The sequence below is a fragment of the Ursus americanus genome, chromosome 26, assembly GCF_024610735.1.
Source record: "Ursus americanus isolate L20-20 chromosome 26, mUrsAme1.1.p, whole genome shotgun sequence".
In the NCBI taxonomy this organism is placed as follows: Eukaryota; Metazoa; Chordata; class Mammalia; order Carnivora; family Ursidae; genus Ursus; species Ursus americanus.
This window is the reverse complement of record NC_142152.1, coordinates 43,518,357-43,540,536: the sequence shown is the minus strand read 5'-3', so window position 1 is coordinate 43,540,536 and position 22,180 is coordinate 43,518,357. Positions and strand designations below refer to the sequence as shown.

At 43.2% G+C, this 22,180-nt stretch overlaps 1 protein-coding gene and 1 non-coding gene across 2 annotated transcripts; both read right to left on the bottom strand.

The window, feature by feature from the left end:
• Positions 1 to 13,354: 13,354 nt before the first annotated feature.
• Positions 13,355 to 22,119, bottom strand: EIF5 (eukaryotic translation initiation factor 5). The gene is made up of 12 exons (XM_045777158.2): positions 21,984 to 22,119; positions 21,639 to 21,849; positions 20,346 to 20,625; positions 20,158 to 20,239; positions 19,695 to 19,867; positions 19,293 to 19,404; positions 18,207 to 18,349; positions 17,803 to 17,961; positions 17,081 to 17,242; positions 16,627 to 16,791; positions 16,174 to 16,308; positions 13,355 to 15,596 (listed from the first exon to the last, which is right to left on the bottom strand). Exons 3-12 carry the CDS (start codon positions 20,415 to 20,417, stop codon positions 15,507 to 15,509), a joined length of 1,293 nt encoding a protein of 430 aa, XP_045633114.1. The 5' UTR covers positions 20,418 to 20,625; positions 21,639 to 21,849; positions 21,984 to 22,119; the 3' UTR covers positions 13,355 to 15,506.
• LOC123779272 (small nucleolar RNA SNORA28) lies at positions 18,690 to 18,813 on the bottom strand. Its single transcript, XR_006776155.1, has one exon. It is a non-coding gene; the product is annotated as a small nucleolar RNA SNORA28 (small nucleolar RNA).
• Positions 22,120 to 22,180: the final 61 nt, after the last annotated feature.

The following is a 22,180-nucleotide window of genomic DNA, read 5'->3' as shown; positions in this document are numbered from 1 at the left end:
TGGTGGACATTTCGGTTGTTTGCACTTTTCGACTATTAAAAATAACACCGCTGTAACATTCACAGACAAGTTTTTACGTGGACACAGGTTTTAATTTCTCTTTGTTACTGCGGAGTAGAAGTGCTGGGTCATATGACCAGTCTGTAATCTTTTGAGGAACTGCAGCCCGCCTTCCAGATTCCCGCGCCCTCTCATGCTCACTGCGGCGGTGTGCGTGCGGGAAGCCTCCAACGCCTCCACACCCTCACCGACGTGTTATTACAAGTCTTTTCTAGCATAGGGGCTTGTGTGAGTGTCCTGGGGCCGCCGTAACGAAGTACCCCAAACTCGGTGGCTGCAGGCAGCAGAAATGTATTCTCTCACGGTTCCGAAGCCCAGAGTCTGAACTAAGGTGTCAGGATGGCCGTGCTCCTCTGAGGGCGGCGGCAGAGATCCTGCTCCCTACTTCTTCTGGCTCGTGCTGGCTGCGGCGTGCTTGGCTTGTGGCTGCACCTCTCCACTCTCTGCCTCTGCCTGTAAGTTTCCTTCGCCTCTGTGAGCTTCTCTCCGCCTCCCACCCCGCCCCCCCGTCCTATAGAACACACGTGATCGCGTTTAGTGCCCTCTCAGATGATGTAGGATAAGCTCCTCCTCAGAAGGTCCTACCTTACTCCTCTCTGCGGCCACATAAGGTAACACTCACGGGGTGCAGGGATCTGACGTGGCTACCATTTGGGGCGTCGTTTTTTGGCCTAGCACATCATTCTAGTGGGCGTAAAGTTGTGGTTTTGGTTTGAATTTTCCTGATGGCTAGTGGTTTGAGCATATTTTCACATGCTTCTTAGCCACTTGTATATTTTCTTTGGAGAAATGTCAATACAGATCCTTTGCCAAATTTTTAATTGGGGTATTTCTGTCTTCATTATTGAGTTGTAAAAGTTCTTGCTCTAGCAGCAACGCCAGGGAAGATGGAGTAGGAAGAGCCAGGAATCCATCTCCCCACCTAGGTATTTTACTGTCAGAATCATCTGATGTACTATTTTGGAGCTCTGGAGTCTATTGGAAGGCTTTCAGTTTCCAGGAGAGGGCTTGGGTGGTGAACCCTGATTACTTTCGGGTGATTTGATCTCTCAGGATGGTAAAGGCCACCCATCCCCCAGTCCCCTCCATCCAGTAGCAGGGAACCATGCCCATGTTCCTATAATGCTTTGTGGGAGCACTGGTGGGCAATAAGAACGTTGTTCTCCAAATATCAGGGACCTGTGTCCTGATTGTGGATTGCTGCTTGTGACCACACATGTGTGGACACAGAGATGGTTCTCAGGGCTGAGTCCCCCACTAGCTGAAGTGACTTCCAGGGAATCTAAAGACACAGAGCCTGCTTATTTGTTTTAATTTGTTTGGTTTTGTTTTTTAGCCTTTCTTTTTCCCTTTTCCCTTTTGGTAACCAGATAATTAAGAATTCAGACATTCAAAAGCAACCACATGTGTAGGGGGGAATTTGGAAAAGTCACCATACATGACCAGGAAAAGACATAGTCTCAGAAAAGACCTGAGAAGACCTTAAGTTTACACCTCAGGCTGATCCTCAGCACAAAAATACCCTACAATAATTATTTTACAGAAAGAGGGGCACCAGTGTGGCTCAGTCGGTTGAGCAACCAACTTTTGATTTTGGCTGGAGTCATGATCTCAGGGTCATGAGATTGAGCCCTGCATCGGGCCCTGTGATGAGCAAGGAGTCTGCTTGGGTTTCTCTCTCCCCCTCTGCCCCTCCCACCCCACCTCTCAAAAAAAAAAAAAAAAAGGCTTGATAAAAAAAGAAAACCCTGGGGAAGGGAAATATTTTGATTTCCAGAGTTACCACATTGTAAATTTCAGATGCTCAGTTTTCAATGACAATAATCACAAATCCCAACACACATAAAAATCAGGAAATTCTAGCCCACTCAAAGACAGAAACCTCATCTAGGGAAGAGCACATGGTGGACTTGCTAGAAAGACTTGAAATCAACTGTCTTAAAGATATTCAAAGAGCTAAAGGAATATGTGGACAGAGTCAAGAAAATGATATATGAACAAAATGGAAATATCAGTGAAGAGATGGGGAGCATGAAAGGAATCAAAAGGAAATTTTGGGTCTGAAAAGTATAATAACTAAAAAGAAGAATTCACTAGAGGGATTCAAGAGTAAATTTGAGCAGGCAGAAGAAAGAATCAGCAAACTTGAAGATAGGACAATGGAAATTATTGAGTCTAAGGAACAGAAAGAGAAAGATTGAAGAAAAGTGAGAGAACCTAAGGGAACCAACATATGCACTGCGGGGGTCTCAGGAGGACAAGAAAGGGGGGGCAAAGAGATTAATTAATGAAATCATGGCTGACAACTTCTCAACTTCGATGACAGACATGAATGGAACCGCTTAAAAGACTCACCAAGACACATAATAAAAATGTCAAATCACAAAGACAAAGAGAATCTTGAAAGCAACAAGAGAGGAGCAAGTCATCACAGACAGGGATTCCCAGTAAGATTATCACCAAATTTATCAGAAACCTTGGAAGCCAGAAGACAATGGGTTGATATATTTAAAGTGCTGAAGGAAAAAAACCCAAAAAACAAAAAACAAGCAACTGTCAAGCAAGAATCCTGTATTTGGGAGAAGTGTCCTCCAAAAATGGAGAAATTAAGATACTCCTTGATAAACCAAAGCTAAGAAAGTTCATTACCATGAGACAGGTTCTGCAAGAAATGCTGAAGGGACTCCTTCAGGCTGAAATGAAAGGACTCTAGGCAACATCTTGAAGATCTCGAAGAAATAAAGATCTTCAGTAAATGTAAAAACATGGGCAATTGTAAAAGCTAGTATTGTTGGAATTTTGGTTTGTAACCCCACTTTTAATTTTCTATGATTTAAAAGACTAGGGGCACCTGGGTGGCTCAGTCCATTAAGTGTCTGTCTTTGGCCCAGGTCATGATCTCAGGGTCCTGGGATATGGCCCCATGTCAGGGTTCCTGCTTGGTGGGAGTCTGCTTCCCTCTCTCCCTCTGTCTTGTTCTCACTCTCTCAAGTAAATAAATATTTAAAAAATAATATACAGCTCTTTCACTTCCTTGGTTAAATTTATTCTTAGGTATTTTATTTTTATTTTTTTTAAGATTTTATTTGAGAGAGTGAGAGAAAGAGAGCACAAGCAGGAGAAAGGGCAGAGGGAGGGGGAGCAGCAGACTCCCTGCTGAGCAGGGAGCCAGACCCTGGGGATTGATCCCAGGACCCTGAGATCATGACCTGAGCTGAAGGCAGACGCTTAACTGACTGAGCCACCCAGGCACCCCTGTACTTTATTCTTTTTGATGCAACTGTAAATGGGGTTGTTTAATTTCTTTGATAGTTCACTAGTATATAGAAATGCAACCATTTTTTGTGTATTGATTTTGTATCCTGCAACTCTATTTTTTCTGATAGTTTTTGATGAAATTTTTAGGGTTTTCTATATATGATGTCATGCTATCCACAAATAGTGACAGTTTTACTTCTTTCCTTCTAATATGGATGCCTTTTCTTACCTAATTGCTCTAGCTAGGATTTCCAATACTATATTGAATCAAAGTGGCAGAAGTGGGCATCCTTGTCTTTTTCCTGATCTTATAGGAAAAGCTTTCAGCTTTTCTTCTAATATGACGTTAGCTGTGGGCTTATCATATATGGCCTTTATTATGTTGAGATATATTCCCTCCATACTTGCTCTGATGAGAGTTTTTATCGTAAATGGATATTCAACTTTGTCAAATGCTTTTTCTGGATTGAATGAGATAATTATATGATTATCTCCTCTGTTAAGGTGGTGACTCACATTGACTGATTTGTGGATGTTGAACCCTGGATTCTTGCATCTCTGGAAAAAATCCCACTTGATCATGGTGTATGATCCTTTTAATGTATTTTTCAATTCAGTTTGCTAGTATTTTGTTGAGAAGTTTTGCATCTATGTTCATTAGAGATATTGGCCTGTAATTTTTTTCTTGTGGCATCCTTGACTCATTTTGTTGTCAGGGTAATGCTGGCCTCATAAAATAAGTTTGGAAGAGTTTCCCCCTCTTCTATTTTTTGGAAGACTTTGAGAATGAGATTAATCCTTTGAGTGTTTGGTAGAATTCACCAGTGAGGCCGTTTGGTCCTGGACTTTGGTTTGGTTGGAGGGTTTGATGACTGATTCAATCTCCTTACTAGTGATCAGTCCATGCAGATTTTCTATTTCATCATGGTTCAGTTTTTGTAGGTTGTTTCTAGAAATGTACCCATTTCTTCTATGTTGTCCAATTTGTTGTCACATAATTGTTCACAAGTCTCTTATGATCCTTTGCATTTCTGTGTTATCAGTTCTAACATCTCTTTCATTTCCTTTTCTTTTCTTTTTTGAGTCCTTTTTCTCTTGGTGACTCTAGCTAAAGGTTTCTCAATTTAGTTTATCTTTCCAGCTTAGTTTCTCTGATCTTCTCCATTGTCCTTTTAGTGTCTATTTCATTTATTTCTACTTTGTTATATCCTTCCTTCTACTAACTTTGGGCTTCATTTGTTCTTCTAGTTTCTTGAGATAGGTATTAATCAGGACAAACTTCTGTCTTAAAATTGCTTTTGCAGCATCCCATAAAATTTTTTTTAAAGACTTTATTTATTTATTTATTCGACAGAGAGAGAGACAGCCAGTGAGAGAGGGAACACAGGCAGGGGGAGTGGGAGAGGAAGAAGCAGGCTCCCACCTGAGGAGCCTGATGTGGGGCTCGATCCCAGAACGCTGGGATCACGCCCTGAGCTGAAGGCAGATGCTTAACGACTGCGCCACCCAGGCGCCCCTGCATCCCATAAATTCTGGCATGTCATATCTCCGTTTTGTTTGTCTCAAGGTATTTTTTCATTCCTTTTGATTTCCTCTTTGACCTATTGGTTTTTCAGTAGCTGTGTTTAATCTCCACATATTTGTGAACTTTCCAGTTTTCTTCAAGTAATTAATTTCTAGTTTCATACCATTGTGTTTGGAAAAGATGCTTGACATTATTTCAACAGTTTTAAATGTACTGACTTGTTCTGTGGCCTAACATGATCTATACTGTAAAATGTTCCACATGCACTTGGTAAGGATGTATATGCCGTTGCTTTTAGATGGAATACTCTAAATATCTAAGTCCATCTGGCTTGTCATTTATGGCTAATATTTCCTTATTGATTTTCTGTCTGGATGATCAACCATTGATATAACTGGGGCAATAAGGTCCTGTTATTGTATTGCTATTTCTTCCTTTAGCTCTATTTATTTATTTATTTATTTATTTAAGATTTTATTCATTTGACAGAGAGAGACAGCCAGCGAGAGAGGGAACACAGGCAGAGGGAGTGGGAGAGGAAGAAGCAGGCTCCCAGCGGAGGAACCTGATGCGGGGCTCGATCCCAGGATGCTGGGATCATGCCCTGAGCCGAAGGCAGATGCTTAACGACTGAGCCACCCAGGCGCCCCTTCATTGACTTTTTTCTATTATTTTTTTAATGATTTTTTATTATATTATGTTAGTCACCATACAGTACATCCCCGGTTTCTGATGTAAGGCTCGATGATTCATTAGTTGTGTATAACACCCAGTGCACCATGCAACACGTGCCCTCCTTACTACCCATCACTGGTCTATCCCATTCCCCCACCCTATTTTTCTATTCTCTATTTCATTTATCTCTAGTTTATTATTCCTTCTTTCTGCTAGCTTTGGGTTTAGTTTGTTCTTTTTTTTTTCTTTTTTTCAAAGATTTTATTATTTATGTGACAGAGAGACAGCCAGCGAGAGAGGGAACACAGCAGGGGGAGTGGGAGAGGAAGAAGCAGGCTCCCAGCAGACGAGCCTGATGTGGGGCTCGATTCCAGAACTCTGGGATCATGCCCTGAGCCGAAGGCAGACACTCAACGACTGAGCCACCCAGGCGCCCCTACTTCTGTTGATTTCTAACTTCATCCCATTGTGGTCAGAGAAGATGCTTTGTACAGTATCTTTTTAAATATATTGAGACTTATTTTTTACCCTACCATACTGCCTATCCTAGAAAATGTCCCATGTGCACTTGAAAAGAATGTGTGCAGCTGTTGTTGGGTGAAACAGTCTGTAAACGTCTCTTAGGTCTAGTTGGTTATTTAAGTCTTCTATTTCATTACTTCCGCTGGTTATTCTATTACTGAGAGAGAGGAATTAAAGCCTCCAACTGCTAGTGTAGAACTATCTCTGCCTTCAATTCTGTTTTTCATTCATTTTCCTGGTCTGTGATCAGTTATGTCTATGTTCATAATTGTCTTATCGTTTTGCTGTATTGAAATTTTTATTAAATTTTTTATAACTTTCATTGATTTAAAGTCTATTTTGTCTGATATTAGTATAGTCATTCCTGATCTCTATTGGTTACTATTTGCATGGAATGTTTCTTTTGCCATCCTTTCACTTTCAATCTATTTGGGCTTGGATCTCAAAATGAGTCTTTTTAGATAGCATGTAGTTGCGATCATGTTTTTATTCTGCCAATCCCTATCTTTTGATTGGAGTTTAATTCATTTACATTTATGTATGTATGTATGCATGTAAGTATGTATGTAATGTAGGCTCCATTACCAATGTGGAGATCGAGACCTGAGCTGAGATCAAGAGTTGGACACTTAATAGACTGAACCCCTCAGGCACCCCACCATTTACATTTAAATTAATACTGGTAAGTAGGGACTTAATTTTGTCATTGTGTTTTCTGTATACACCTGTTTTAGTCCATTTCCTGAATTACTGTCATCTTTTGTGTTTAGTTGATATTTGTAATTAAATGTTTATATTTTCTCATTTCCTATTGTATATATTCTACAGCTATTTTCTTTGTGGTTACCATAGGGATTACATTTAACATCCTGAAGTTGTAACTCTCTAATTTGAATTAGTACTGACTTAATCTCATTAACATACAAAAACTGCTTTTTTTTTTTTTTTAAAGATTTTATTTATTTGACAGAGACACAGCCAGCGAGAGAGGGAACACAAGCAGGGGGAGCGGGAGAGGAAGAAGCAAACTCCTAGCAGAGGAGCCTGATGTGGGGCTCGATCCCATAACGCCAGGATCACGCCCTGAGCCAAAGGCAGATGCTTCACCCAGGCGCCCCCCAAAACTCTGCTTCTTTACAGCTCTGTCCCTACCCCATCGGTTACTGATGTCACATAAGTACATCTTTATGCAGAGTATCCAAAAACAAATAATTCTTTAAAATTTGTCTCTTCAGTTATGTGGAAAATAAAAATTGGGGGATGCCTGGGTGGCTCAGTTAGCTGTCTACCTTTGGCTCAGGTCATGGTCCCAGGGTCCTGGGATCGAGTCCTGTGTTGGGCTCCTTGTTCAGCGGGGAGCCTGGTTCTCTCTCTGCCTGTTGCTGCCCCTTCCCGCCCCCCTTGTGCACGCTGACAAAAATCTTTGGGGAAAAAAAATAAAAATTGGGACTTACAAAATAAAGCTACTAGTAATACTAGCTTTTAGATTAGTAATTTTTAAAAATGTATTCTCTTAAATCTTGTAGAAAATAAAAGTTGGGAGTTACAAACCATTGCCACAATAGTTTTTATAATTCCCCGTGTATTTGAGTTTTTTGTTTCTTACAGCTTTGAGTTACTGTCTATGGCATTCTTTATTTCACGCCACAGGCATCCCTTGAGCATTTCTTGCAAGGCAAGTCTGGAGGTAACAAACCTCCTCAGCTTTTAGTTATTTGGGAGTGTTATATTTCCTCTCTCACTTAATGATGGGTTATTTTTTCATTTAGTACTTTGAATATACCAAATTTCTGGTCTATGAAGCTTCTGATGATACATCTGATTATTTATGGTAGTGGGCACCATTCTGTTATGTATGATTTGCTTTCCTCTTGCTGTTTTCAAGATTTTGTCTTTTTGAAAATGATTATGATGTGTCTCAGTGTGAATCTGAATTTATCTTACCTGGGAGTTTATTGAGCCTCTCGGATGTTTGTTGAGTTTCATGTTTCATTTACCTTGGGAAAATTTCAACCATGTTTCTTCAAATATTCTCTGTCCCTTTCTCTTTTCCTTCTGAGACTCCCACAACATAGATGTTGGTCCTCTAAATGGTGCCCACAGGTCACTAAGGTTCTGTTCACTTTTCTTCGACCTGTTTTTTCAGACTCAGTAACTTCCAGTATTTTAAATTTGCTGTTTTTTTTTTCTTCTGCATGCCCAAATCTGCCTTTGAATTCCTCTAGTGAATTTTTCATTTGTACTTTTCTGCTCCAGAATTTTTTGGATTTCTTAAGGTTTATTTCTATTGATATTTCTATTTTGTTCAGAAATTTGACTTTCTCCACACCTTCCTTTAGTTCTTTGACCATCTTTAAGATGGTTAAACTTCTTAAATTTTTAACAGTAATTTTATTTTTTAAAATTTATTATGTTAGTTACCATACAGTACATCCTTAGTTTTTGATGTAGTGTATGATTCATTGTTTGCGTATAACACCCAGTGCTCCATGCAATATGTGCCCTCCTTAAACTCTTTGTTCAGATCTACAATCAGGTCTTTCTCAGAGCTAGTTTTTTCTTTTTTTTTTTAAAGATTTTATTTATTCGACAGAGATAGAGACACCAGCGAGAGAGGGAACACAGCAGGGGGAGTGGGAGAAGAAGCAGCAGGCTCATAGCGGAAGAGCCTGACGTGGGGCTCGATCCCAGAACGCCGGGATCACGCCCTGAGCCGAAGGCAGACGCTTAACGACTGCGCCACCCAGGCGCCCCTGTTTAGCGGATATTTAAATCAATAAAGTGTTAACTCTGGAAATCAGATTCTCTCCCATCTCCAGGACTTGCTGGGTTTTATTATTTTAAATGACAGGTTATAGGAGTGACTGGATGGCTCAGTGGGTTAAACGTCTGCCTTTGGCTCAGATCATATCAGGGTCCTGGGATTGAGCCCTGTGTTGGGGGGGGGTCCCCTGCTCATCAGGGAGTCTGCTTCGCCCTCTCCCTCTGATCCTCCTCCACACTTGTACCATCTCAAAATCTTAAAAAAATAAATTACAGAATGTATTTACTTACAGGCTCTCCGTGTGCATCACCCTAAGGTAGAGACTTAAGGTCTTTTCAAATCTTTTGAGTTGAAGCTTTGCCCTGAGCATGCGTGGTCACCTTCTGATTTTCCAAGTGCAGTTGCTTTCAAACATCCTAGCCTTTAATACATGACCCCCAAAAGGCAGAGAGAAAAATGGAGGTGACAGGGGTACCATCTCTTCACATTCACCGGAAGTCACTTCAGTCTGAACAGGGGTTTGTCACCATGGGGGGAGATGCAACAGTGGCTTCGTCTTTCATATGTACTCTCATCAGAAGCAGCAATCAGAGAACAGATCCCCGATATTTGCAGGACAGGATCCTTTTGGTGTACCCTGGCTCCTGCAAGGTGTGCGGGCTGCTCCAGGAACACACAGCCGCCTGCCCTACACATGGGGGTGGACGATGGGTAGCTACTATTGTGCTAGGATTGGAAATTAACCAAAATTAACTGCAGTTTACTGTCAGGTCTTCTCCTGGAACTTAAGCCTTCAACAGACTCCAGAGTTCCAAGAGTCAAATTCTGTCAGTGCAGTTGTTCTCTAGGTGGGGACAGATTCCTGGTGCTGCCTATTCTGCCCTCTTCCTGGAATCCTCAATGCTAATTTTATCCGTTTGCCGATGTTTTGGTTCAGCCTACTGTAAGGCAACCTCTGGCAGCCACACTTCAAACCCCTTGTGACAACCCTGCCACCTCAGCCACAGCTGACTGGAGCTGCCAACAGAGCTTACAACAGCTGGAAATAAATCAACTTGATAGAAATGTTGAGCATCAGTAAAGTGTACACAGACACCTTGACAGGCATTTGAATTAGGAAGTCTGAAGGACCGAGCATTAAAGAGCAGAAACAGAGGCTTCATGGCCACAGGATACCCTGAGAAAGCAAAATCATGAGGAGACAAGTGCAGTTCTAGAGGACCAGGAATTTTATGGGTAGTGCAAAGAGAAACCCAGAGAGAAGACAGGTGGGCAGTGCCCTGGTTGCTAGTGTGTCCACAAGGCTGGACCAGCTGCTATCCCTGGGTCCTCCTAATGCTAGACTTGCGCAAGGTTCCCAGTACTTCCATTATCATGTGACTCCCTGGAAAACCATCCTCTTCTCCAGATCTGGAGAATGTTCTTTATCAAGAACTTCACATTTATGACTTGTAGTTACCTCCGAAGATGCTTTTCTCCTAAGTTTGAGGTCCCTGACCTAGAGTCCAGAGCAGAAAAACCCTGTGTCCACTCAGGTCCTGAACCTCCAGAGACCCATCCAGTGTGCTGACCTTTACCCATACCCTAAACGGGAGATCTGGTCTTGGGGTGAAGTTCCAGCACTCTTGGGTTCTGATTTTGCCTATGGGATGGGGGTCTGGGCCTGCTCTCTTCAATCTGGGACACTGTGCCTTCAAAACAGCCAAAGCTGTTTTGGGATCCCCAACTTTCTCAGGGTGAACATGCACCCCTGTCTTTACTAGTCTACCCCTCAGCACCACAGAGTTGCCCCCCAACTCCTGATTCCCATTGGCTTAGCTACCCAGGCAGCACGATGCAGATGTACTGGTTCCCACAGCTTTAAAAAGCTCCATTCAAGGCCCTGAGCTTGCAGAAGGCCTCAATGCCTACAGCCTCATCCACTGCAGTCATCTACAGGGAATGGTTTCTACTTTCCAAATGTGCTCTCCCCCATTCTTCCCTCCCAAATTTTTACCCATACTCATCCCAAGATGCTTCTAATTTCAGGAAGTCCTTAAGTATCCAACCATGTCCTCTCTCAAGTTCCACCACTAGCCTGTGTCTGTTTTGGTCTGGGGACTCCTATAGAATAGGGACAAAGCTGGAACAAGTACAAACTTACCCAAGGTTTGAGGCAAGTCAGAGACTCAAGGGATCTGCTGAGATGCCTGAGGGGATGCCAGGTCCCTGGGAAACCCTGCTTCCCAGTTTGGAGAGGCCTGCTTCTGATGGCTCTAGCCCCTTCAGAAGCAGTGTCACACAACATGAAGTGAGGATCCTGTGAAGCTGCCATCTTATCTTCCCTGCACAAACCAGCCTAACGACCAGGAAAGTTCTTATCTCTGTTAAGTCCCCCATAGCGCAAGAAATCCGGAAGCTGTACAGCATACGCACTAGCTGAGGCAGAAGCCTCTGTGGGTGTGCCACAGGACCCTAGGACAACTGTCTCCTCTCTGGGCCAGTTTCTTCCAGTGAGGTATACATGTTACCTGTGCTACCAACCCCCAGAGTACTTTGTAATGACCCCTTCCCTGGGTTAAGGACCACTGGGACCAGACTTCACCTAGCTTCATTCACTGGCCTTGAACTCCTCAGTCCTTCTCACCTTGGGTTGGGGACTTCATGCTGCCAGCACTAGCTAAGGGCTGCCCCATGAAGTGCTGATGGGAGCTTCTCAGCTAACTCAATCTGGTGGACAGGTGACAGGCTGAGCTAGCTATTGGTTCAGGTGCTATTTACAGCTGTTATGTGATCCCAGTAGGAACCATGGACTGTCCTCAGACTGGCTTAGTCTGAGTACCACTGCAGTAAGTGCTGCTCATGGCGACCACCTATGGCACACTAATGGCTGCTTAAACACTGTACTTCTAACTGTTCTAAACCTTGTTTCCTAGCCAAAAGTAACTTTTAGCTGCCCACTGCTCTCCTCAGTCTGACTGCTCTTCCAGATGTCTGGAGGTACCAGCACACACACTATCCTTCTCTCCCCTTCTTCCAGACAGACCAATTTTCCCTAGCTGCCTCAGCCCAGCAATACCTCCACAGGTTGCAATATTAGGCTTCCATCCCTACCATCTTCCAGGGAGGTCCTGGCAAGAATCCAGATCTAATTTCAAAGCCCAAGTGAATATGCCCCTTAAAAAGGGCTCACTGAATAACATCCCAAAGGCAGGGACTGGGGCAACTCTGACCCTACTGTCTGCTTTGAGAGCCTAACCCTGTAGTCTCCTGACCTAGGTTCTGAGGGAAAATTCTCTTCATGTAGCTATCATCCCCATATTCTAGCACACAAGAATGGTTCCATTTCCTGGCTGTAGAGAATCAGATATTAAAGTTGGAGTACAGAACCCTATTGCAGGTGGACATAAAACCCAAGCCCTCAACCTTCTTTAAAAAAAGGCTCACAGAGTCAGACTCTGGAGACTGCATAAGCCAGATCTGAGACCTCTGCCAAGTCATTTGCCCACATGACTCTTTATGACCTGTCAGTTCTTAAGAGTCAAGGTCTATATAGGGACAGGTCAGAGAAACAAATGCACTGTACTGAGTACCAGTACTGTGTCCTGGTACTGAGAGTGCCCTGAGAAACTGGAGTAGTCCAGAGGGCCGCCACATTTGAAGAACCATCAGTAGGACAAAGCAGTCTGCGACAACTCCGCATTTTTGGGTTACTCTAGAATATGGACAGGTAAAGCTATATCTATTAGTTCACTAAGGATTATTTGCAGAACTGTTAAGAAAATTTTAAATCTCAATTATTGTTGGGCTGTTCCGCTCAAGTTCTAAGTAGATACCAGCAGAATCTTTTTGTTTTGGTTTTAAACACTTATCTCTGCAGTGCAGTACAAAGTGGTTGGGCACAAGAGTCAGATTAGAGGAGTGACCTTGGGACAATACTATACCTCTCAGGATCACTGTGAGGATCAATGCAACAAACACAAAACACAGAAAGGCAGCTCATTTGCATGCATCAGTACCCTTCTGGATTTTCCACTCTTTTAGAAAGGCCAGCTTTCATTTCTAAGTTATCTTCAGGTCAAAGGCTTTTACTCAGTGCTTAGTGCACTGGAGTAAACAGTGGGGGCAATTCCAACACAGCCTGACAAGTAAAGCATTGAGCACTACACGTTACACCCCTTTCCCTTCCCCAACCTTTAGACCTGTAGGTTTATTAATTTCAGGAAAGACCTTGTTTGGAAAGCAATCTCCTCTACTTCTCTTTCTTAACCAGAAAACTATGTACCTAACATCTCAATTCCCTGAAGTAAGCACCCATCAAGATTTCAAGAACTCAAGATTAAGGCCGACATTTTCAGGTTGTAATCAGAGTTACAGAACAAGAATACAAGACCTAAGGAAAGTCACTAACCCACAGTAATGAGCAGCATCCGTTTTTGTGAGTGGGGCTGGCAACCACGGAAGGAAACATCCCAATACAAATCCAAAGCAGCAGCTACAAAACACGGCAGAGTGTAATGCTTCAATCTTATAAGAATCTAGAGTAATTTTAATATTAAAGCAGAGACAAATTATAATTTTAACATTGTTTTAATCAAGTAATGTAGCTGTTTGAAACAGGAAATTTTAAGACCATTGAATAGATCAAAGTGAAGGATTAATTTATTAGGATAGCCTCTATGGATAAAACTTCTATTATGTGGATTTGAATTCCATTGGAAGTTTGGCACCAGACTGAATACTAGTCTAAGCCAAAATTTTCTCTTTAGTGTTTAGAAGCCCCAAACAGGTTTTCCTTCAGGTTAAAGGAAAACAAAAAACAAAAAAAACCCCAAAACCCCCAACTATAACAGAACCCCATTAGCTTGATATTATGTTGCATGCAACTTGGCTTAGGTCACCACTATCTCCTATAGAATTTCAGATGATGAAAGCAAATTGGCCTATGGCAAAGAATTTGAAACCTAAATGAGATGTAAATTTGTAAAAACTTCATCTCTTTGGTGTGACAAAGCACATTCCCTCCAGGTAGGTGCTTCTGCTTCACTCATCAAAATCGATTAAAGTGAGGGGTACCAATTTGTAGGTCTCCAGTAAGATTACTTGATTTTACCTTCTTGAAATATCAAGCTAACAAGGTTTTATTGTATCAAATGTTTGTGTAATTTCCAATGTGAAAAATTCTTACATTTATTAAGGTCTCATTATAATCTGTGAAAATGGATCACACACACACAAAAGGGTGAATGATGTAAGACAGTGCTTCCAACAAAATTAACCCTTTGGATTGTTGATTCCCAGTGTACTTGTGGAATAGAATAAATGCAACCAGTTTTTCCCTTGAAGATGATTTCTCAGATATAGCCATAACCCATATCAAGCGAGTTTAGATCAGCTAAATGAGCGAAGAATTCGCAAGTTATTTCCTAATCTAAACCTCAGGATAGGCTGGGGTCAGGCCCAGTTGCCTGCATTCAGTGGCCATGATCAGGCTTCTTGGGTGTTGGCTATATTCAATGTGAAATAAAAAACACCTTAAGTCTTACACCAAAATATAGGCTTTAACTTGAAGTATGCTTTTAGCTTTTTTTTTTTTTTTTAAATAAGACATTGGGTGGGGGGGGGGAATCAAGTCTGAGACACAGTAACACTTATTTTGGCAAGATAGCAACCAAAACCTAAAAAGCATAAACTAAAGTATCCACGTATACAAGGCATTAAAGAACAAACCATATTATCAGGAGGAAATCCACAATGAACAAAAGATACCGTATGCCTTTAACATTTTGAAACTGTAACTAAATCATAATAAAAGTTGAAAAATTATGCCCAGTTTTTGTTAGAGATTAAGTGCACCTTTTCCTGCTTCCCCCAAATAAAATCATAGCTTACTATATAATCACACCCTAGTTTCAGAATTTTCTCAGTCAGTACAAAGCAACAGCTACATACACATAAAATGCTTATTTGTTAATGTAGTAATTCCCCTGGCTCATCCAACGTGCAATGCACATGACTCCAAAGACTACAATTTGGGGTAAGTATACACGAACTGAAAAAACACAATTCAAGTTTCAAAACCTGCTCTTAAAATTATTTATAGGACACTCAGGTCATTTTTACTTCTCAGCAAGATAAAGATGTTGCACTGCCATTTGATTATCAGTCCACCTTGGCATGGGAAGAATGTACACCACCAGATGCCAATTTGAGAGACTGAACAGTCCCAAGTACTGTATTTCTCAATGGCTGATTAAGATAATTACAAGTAAGCTTATGTTTACATTCTGCTGAAGACATCTTTACAGTCTCCGCATCTAACAAAATCTAACAGGCTCCAAAAATCCTATCAGGTTAATGATGGTGCAGTATCTTAAAAAGGAGCCATTTCAGCTTAAGTCATTCAGAGCCAAAATCTGAAGAATGACCAAAATCAAATCTTTATTTAACTGTATAAATGTGATCCAAATGTGTCCACCACTAATTTTTCAAAAAGAAACATGCTATAAATAAGCAAACTATATCTGCTCACTGATATGTGTATGGACTCCCTAGATGTCTTGTTGGGCTTAATTACAGACCACTCACAGCAATACATTTTTAGTAGAAAGTGTAGCATGATGTTAAGCCATTTTAGCTTTTGCACATACATGTTGCACTTCTGGCTGATGATGCAGAAAGATTCGCAGCATTACACTGTTAAGCTGGGCTGCACCCACCCCTTTAAATGGCATCAATATCAATGTCATCATCCTTGTTGTCAGACTTCACAGCTTCGACTTTAGGTACACTGGCAGTCTTCGAATACACCACCTGACAAAACAATTTTTGATTGTAAATCTTTATCCCAATAAACCTATTTATAAAAATAGTAATACAAATTAATGGTCAACAAGGGAGGAAAAACTACCCAGACACAGGCATCACTTTTTTTGAAAAAGTGTGTGGGCATGGGGGGGAGCGGCAGTAGAGGCAGAGAATCCCAAGGAGGCTTCACAGTTTTCACGCAGGACTTGATCTCAAAACCCTGAGATCATGACCTGAGCAGAAATGTAGAGTAGGATGCTTAACCAACTGAGCCACCCAGGTGCCCCAAAGCCATCATTCTGCACAAAAACTTTTTGTTATTTGAAAACTAAGTTCTTGCTCAGCCTGATAGCATCTTAATTTTTATGGACAACTAGCACCTGTATACTCAACCTGCCGTTAATTGAACACTCCTTTGAGGATTCGTATGTCTATTTGCAATTAAGTCTAGGGGCAGAGATTTCCCCAACCCTTTACATTAATATGAAAATTTCCCAAATTATTGAGACCACGTTTTGCTGTATCTAAAAATTTTAAATTACCGAATTATCATTTTATAAACCCAAACCCTAACAAATTTTACCTCAATGTTCTCATCTTCATCATCTTCTTCACCACCAGAAGATTCCTCCTCTGCTTCCTTTAACCATTTTATAAATGGTTCTGCTTTGACACGAATCTCTTTGGCAAGATCTTTTGAGACATATTTCTTAGAGGCCTAAAAAATGTTCAATAAATTTCCTCAGTTGGAGAAATCTAAAAATTAATTTATGTAACTGCCTACACTGAGCTCTTTGAAGGGACTGGGTCATATCCTAATTTTGACTCAACAGATACAAACAAGTAATGAAGAGTCTAAATATTTTCTTCCATTATTACTAAAAAGTTGGGAATCACCTACAGGTTATACCAGGGACTGCATTTCAATGTAGAAGAAACCCAAGTATCAGAAGTTACCTCTTCCTAAATTGCCCCAACTACTGTCTCAATAATACTTCTGATCCTAGAGGCTGTTTGTAAGCTATCTATTCCGCACCTTTTCTGACCAGCTGATGATGACTTCTTCTTCCAACAGATCTGCATCATACATCTCCTTCAAGATATGGGGAATCTTGGAAATGAGCTGAGCTTGATGCATTGCTACCACACACTCCAAACCATGAAGAAGGTACCGTTGAGCTTTTTTGTTGTTGTGACAAAACTGAAAATAAATGTGTTGGCATTAACAAGCTTTTAAAGAAATTTCAAATAAGTATACTCATTGTCTCAAGATTGTTCCTTAAGACTATGGCCTTAAACAGTAGCTCAAAAGGTCAACGCATAAAAATCTATGTATTACTTCATCCATGAAAGACTATACAAGACATTTTCCAAATACTCCCGTGCTTGGCAAGGTAGGTCAATTATCTCTAGTTTTAGGATGACAGAGAACCTGTTCCCAGGGTCACAGAGCTCTAATCTCATTTATGAACCTAAAATAATTTGCTTACTCGTAGGAAATGGCGCCTGTATTTCTTAATTTGTTCTCTAATCTTCTCATTAAAAAGAACTTCAGTCAGAACAAGAGGGCCCATGGCTTTTACATCCAATCTTTCTGCTTCAGCAACAATTTCTTTGTCTGATGAGTCAATAATACCTTCTTCTTTCTTTTTCTGCAAATGGAAAGGGACAATTCAGTGAAATGGAGACACATTTTGCTCTAGAGATGCTAGTCCCCACTTTCAAGGACTTTTTTTCCTACCTTATTACAGTTTCAGAATTTTTCAATGATAGGCATTCGCCAAACACAGTACCTGGAAGTACTGTACACCTCAGGAAATATTTAAACAGCAAGTTAAATAAGCCTGGGGTTTGAGTATCCAAAAAATAGCACGAGAGGGGCGCCTGGGTGGCACAGCGGTTAAGCGCCTGCCTTCGGCTCAGGGCGTGATCCCGGCGTTATGGGATCGAGCCCCACGTCAGGCTCCTCCGCTATGAGCCTGCTTCTTCCTCTCCCACTCCCCCTGCTTGTGTTCCTCTCTCGCTGGCTGTCTCTATCTCTGTCAAATAAATAAAATCTTTCAAAAAAAAAACCAAAAAAAAAAAAAAAATAGCACGAGAAAAAGTTATGTGCCAGGTAACCAGCATAAAGTAATAAGATACCTTAACAAAAACCCCAGGCTTGAAACTGATCAAGAAAATGTTTAACTGCTCTTGAACCAAATTATTTTACCTTAACAAAATCAAACAGAATATTGACCCGCTCTTCAACAGTCCTTTCCAAATCATCACTGAGTGTCAGAACTTTCGCATGATCACTGATTTCATCCATTCTTCGTCTTTGAGCTTCCTCAGTTGTATCCTCCCCCCAATCATCATCCTCCTCTTCTTCCTGTCAAGAACAAGTATGCTTAGTCAAATGCCTTAAAAATGCAAAAAATGCTCCAGGTTTCTCGTCATATTAATGGTATTAAGTTCATATTCCACAAAAATAAATTGGACCTACCTTAATCAACCACATAGAACCAGGAACCCAAGATACTATTGCAATGTTAAAATGAAAACGAGTTTCCTTATTTATGCCTTGATCAACCAGGTATAATACTTCACCCACCACACCTTCACCCCTACACTCACCGCAGCATGTGGAGGAGGACTGATCTCATTTGGGGGTGGGGGTGGTGGTGTCTCACTGCTGGACACAGAACCATTTTCCTTGTCTTTGCCCTTCCGGTTTTTCTTTTCCTTTTCTTTCTTCCCTGTACCACTATCACTATTCTCTACAACAAAACAAAGTAAAAGTTCAATACTACAGTTTATAGTACACCTCCACGGTCTCTCATGAATGTTTAAATCCCTTGCCTCCTTTTGCTTTGGAACCTTCCCTCAGAAAATCATACACAAACACAATGCTACTTGTAATTCTGGAGGATTCATCCACTATCATTTCCTATATAAAAAACTCAGGGTAAGGATGGAACGTCTTTAACTGTTCAGTAAGAGTAAGTGATATCTCAGAAGATGAGGTGGTTAATGAAGGTTGGCACTCCTGACCCTCTTGTCCCCCATGAACTCGAATAAGAGCACATCTCAACTACACTTTAGCCCAGAACTGTTTACACTGTTTAAGTCTATATAACAGTTGGTCTCATGGAGGAGAACACTGGAATAGGTTAGACTTTATTGCTATAGCAAGCTCAAATTGTGTCAGACAACTTCCATCATCTGCCACAGAGTGTTGCTTGCAATGTTCTAAAGCCACTTGGGCTTAATGAGCCAGGACCAAGGGTTCACAACACAGTATTCCAAAAGCAGATCCTTTGTTGGAATCCCACAATATTTTTTTAAAAAAAGATTTATCTGAGAGAGAGGGAGAAGGAGACTCCCTGTCCAGGGAGCCTGATGCGGGGCTCGAACACCCGGGACCTGGATCATGACCCCAGCCAAAGGAGCCACCCAGGCACCCCTGTTTTACAATGATCTATTTCACCTATTCTAAAAGGACAGGTCTTAAAAATCGACAACATAGCAGAGTTGAAGTGGCAACCTGTTCTTTTCACCCTAAATGGCACATCTTTCAAAGTCACAGATACAACAGAAGAAGGCACAACGATGGGAAATTCCTTATATTCTAGTTTCACAGCAGCAAAATAAACTTCCATTTTGTTTCCAATAACCAACTGCTTTACAGTAACATCTTACAAGTTCATCATTAAGACTTACCAGGTGGGTTTTTGAGAATGAACGTGCAGAGTTTATGATGTGTGTCAAGCATGCCTCGATAGCCACAGGCTTTACAAGAATTACCTATTGTTTGCTTCTTTGGATTGACATGCTGCCAAAAAAAGGGAGTAAAAACAAATATGTCATCTATGGCCTGCAATAAAATTTTTATAAACAACAAAGCATTATTAAAACATCTAACTGTAACTCCAGCTTAATATATAAAACTATTTTTCCACAAAATGATCTACTTAAAAAAGCCAGTATAAACTACCTAAAAAATTTGCTGCTTTACATTTTATTTCCAATTAAGTTTGCCCTGCCTTCTCAGGAACATATATTTTGTGATATCAAAGGATGGATCACAAAAGCAGATGTGTAGCTTTTCCTCAAAAGACTCACCAGCTCTGTTTCAGGATTCTCACACTCAGGACAGAGAACAAATTTTTTAATGAATCCATCCAACATGTCTTGCAGCTTATTCGCCTCATGAGATCCATTGACAATGTAACGGTCATTCTTAACATCAAACTGGGTCTGTGCTCCCAGCTCACAACCAAAATATTTGGTGGGATCTATTGGGAGGGGGAAGGAGGGGAGAGGGAAGATTTTTAACGAAATCTTTGGCTACTCACTCACCCATGTACAAATATCACTCCCTTATACTTTTTTACTGGGTTAAAATATGTGTTGCTTGAGTAGTTTTGTTTACCAATAGCAACTCATAAATCATTTGGTTTTCAAGCCCAAGACTCCACTTAACCCTGAAACTAGGATACAACTCAATCAAAACACACAGTTCCGAAGTTTGTCATGACCACAGATACTATGCTTTTTCATACACCCCTTAAGACGCATTACTTACACGTTGGAGGCCGATTAAGCGCCTTTGCAACGTCAACCATGTTGACTATAACTGTCTTGATACCATTTCCTTTGCCCTCAACCTAAAGAAAAAAATAACTTTAATTTTGCATTCTCTACCCCAAAGATGCAATCTTTAAAAATCTAGAAGAGCTTAGGCCTCAAAACTAAAACGAAGATTAGTATTACCTTGGCAATCAGACGGGGCATCTTGTAGCGATAGAACTGGTCTGACACACTGCGGTTGACATTGACAGACATTTTGGCTTATTAGTGGCTTTATCAATAAGATGAAGAGATCTTTGATTGCAACTTTTTGGTATCTTCTGTCTGGAGAAGAAGGGATGACATAAACGACTGCAAGAGTTCTCGGTCTCTGACATGAAAAAATTTTCGCCACTGAGGCTGTAGGCTTCTTGCTTGTATGCTATGTTTCCCCAATACAGGTACCAATGGCTGCGCAACAGCTCTGAAAGAGAAAGGAAAAGCACATACAACCCCCCCACGTTTAGCTGATTCCCGCAGAAGCCTCCCTTCTTCACCTCCCGGTGAAACGTGCCTCATTCAGCTACATCACGAAGCACCCCCATTCACGCGAGGAGCAGCTAACATTCTCCTCTAACAGAGAACACCTGTCGCCACATAAAGGGCCTCCGGCTGGGAGCCGCCACACTTCCAACGACCAACTGCACTGCCTCAGCTGTTGGGGGTTTACACCGAAGCCCAGAGCCTCAACCCGTCAAAGGTTCGCTTCGGTGGAGCGGCCATTTCAACAACTGCTGAAAAGACTAACGCTAACGCAAGATCTCTCCGCCGCCGACCAGGCTAGGGTGACGGAAAAACTTCAGACTCAGCCCCCACCCCCACCCCCGGCCCTGTCAGCCTCCCCTCTGAATCCGGAGGCCCTGGACTCCTTGTTCAGCACCCAGGGCTCCCTCGGAAAAAACCCTAACCCAGGACACGCGGTCTCGCGGGAGTGTGCACGGGCCGCGAGGCAACGACCGAGCGCGACTGCCACCGCTCCTCCCCGTCCCCGCTCTACGCAGACGCAGTCAACCTTCGCTCCGGTGCCCATGGCCACCGGCCGCTCCGCCCGGAGCAGCGACCCCGCCATGCGCGCCGCCCGGCATCGGCGCGCCGGGAAAACGAAAGCGGCCGAGGGGCGCCGGCCCGGACCGCCCCCGCCCCCGAGCGAGCGATGACTCATGAATGCAGCAATAGGGCCTGAGTCAGCCCGCGCGGCGCGCTCCCGCGGGGCGGGGGAGGGGCGGGGGCCCGGCGGGGGAGGGGGCCGGGCGGAGGGGGCGGGAGGGGGGTAAGGAGAGGCGGTGAGGGGCGGGGGCCGGGGCCCGGGGCGGAGGGCAGGGCGGCGGGGGCGCGGGGCCCGCCCGCTCGAACTGCGCCACACGCGCGCGCGGGTCACGCGGCGCGCCGCCATCTTGTGCGGCCGCCATCTCCCCGCCGGCCCGCCCGCGGACTCACCGTTTTCGTCAAATAAAGACATAAACCCAACGCTGCTCGCCCGGGACTGGGATGAAGTGAGGCGCGTGTGAACCCGAGTCCGAGGAGGGGCGGCGGAGGCGGCGGAGCAGCGCAGCGAGCAGCGGCCGGGCCAGGCGCCGCCGAGCAGCGGGGAGGGGCTGTCCCAGCGACGTCCGGGGTCCACACCCTTCAGCGCCCGGGGCCTGGCGACCTGGCGCGGAGAGACGGCGCCGTGAGCCGCGGGCGTCGGGGCGCCTTCCCCGCCAGCCAGCGGCCCGCGGCGGTCGAGGGGGCGGGGAGGACTGGGGAGGGGGCGCGGGGCCGTCGCCCCTCCACCGGACTCACCTCTGGAATGTTCTCGCTCTGACTGAACAACGCCGCCGCCGCGCTCAAGCTACCCTCGGCCCCAGTGCCCGCCCCCCGCGCCAGGCCACGCCGCTCATTAGCCCGAGGCGCGGCCGAGCTCGCTCGTGATTGGCCCGCGTGCCACGTCAATCGCGCCTTTCTCCGCCCCTCCTGCTTCTTGAGGCTCCTCTCGCCGC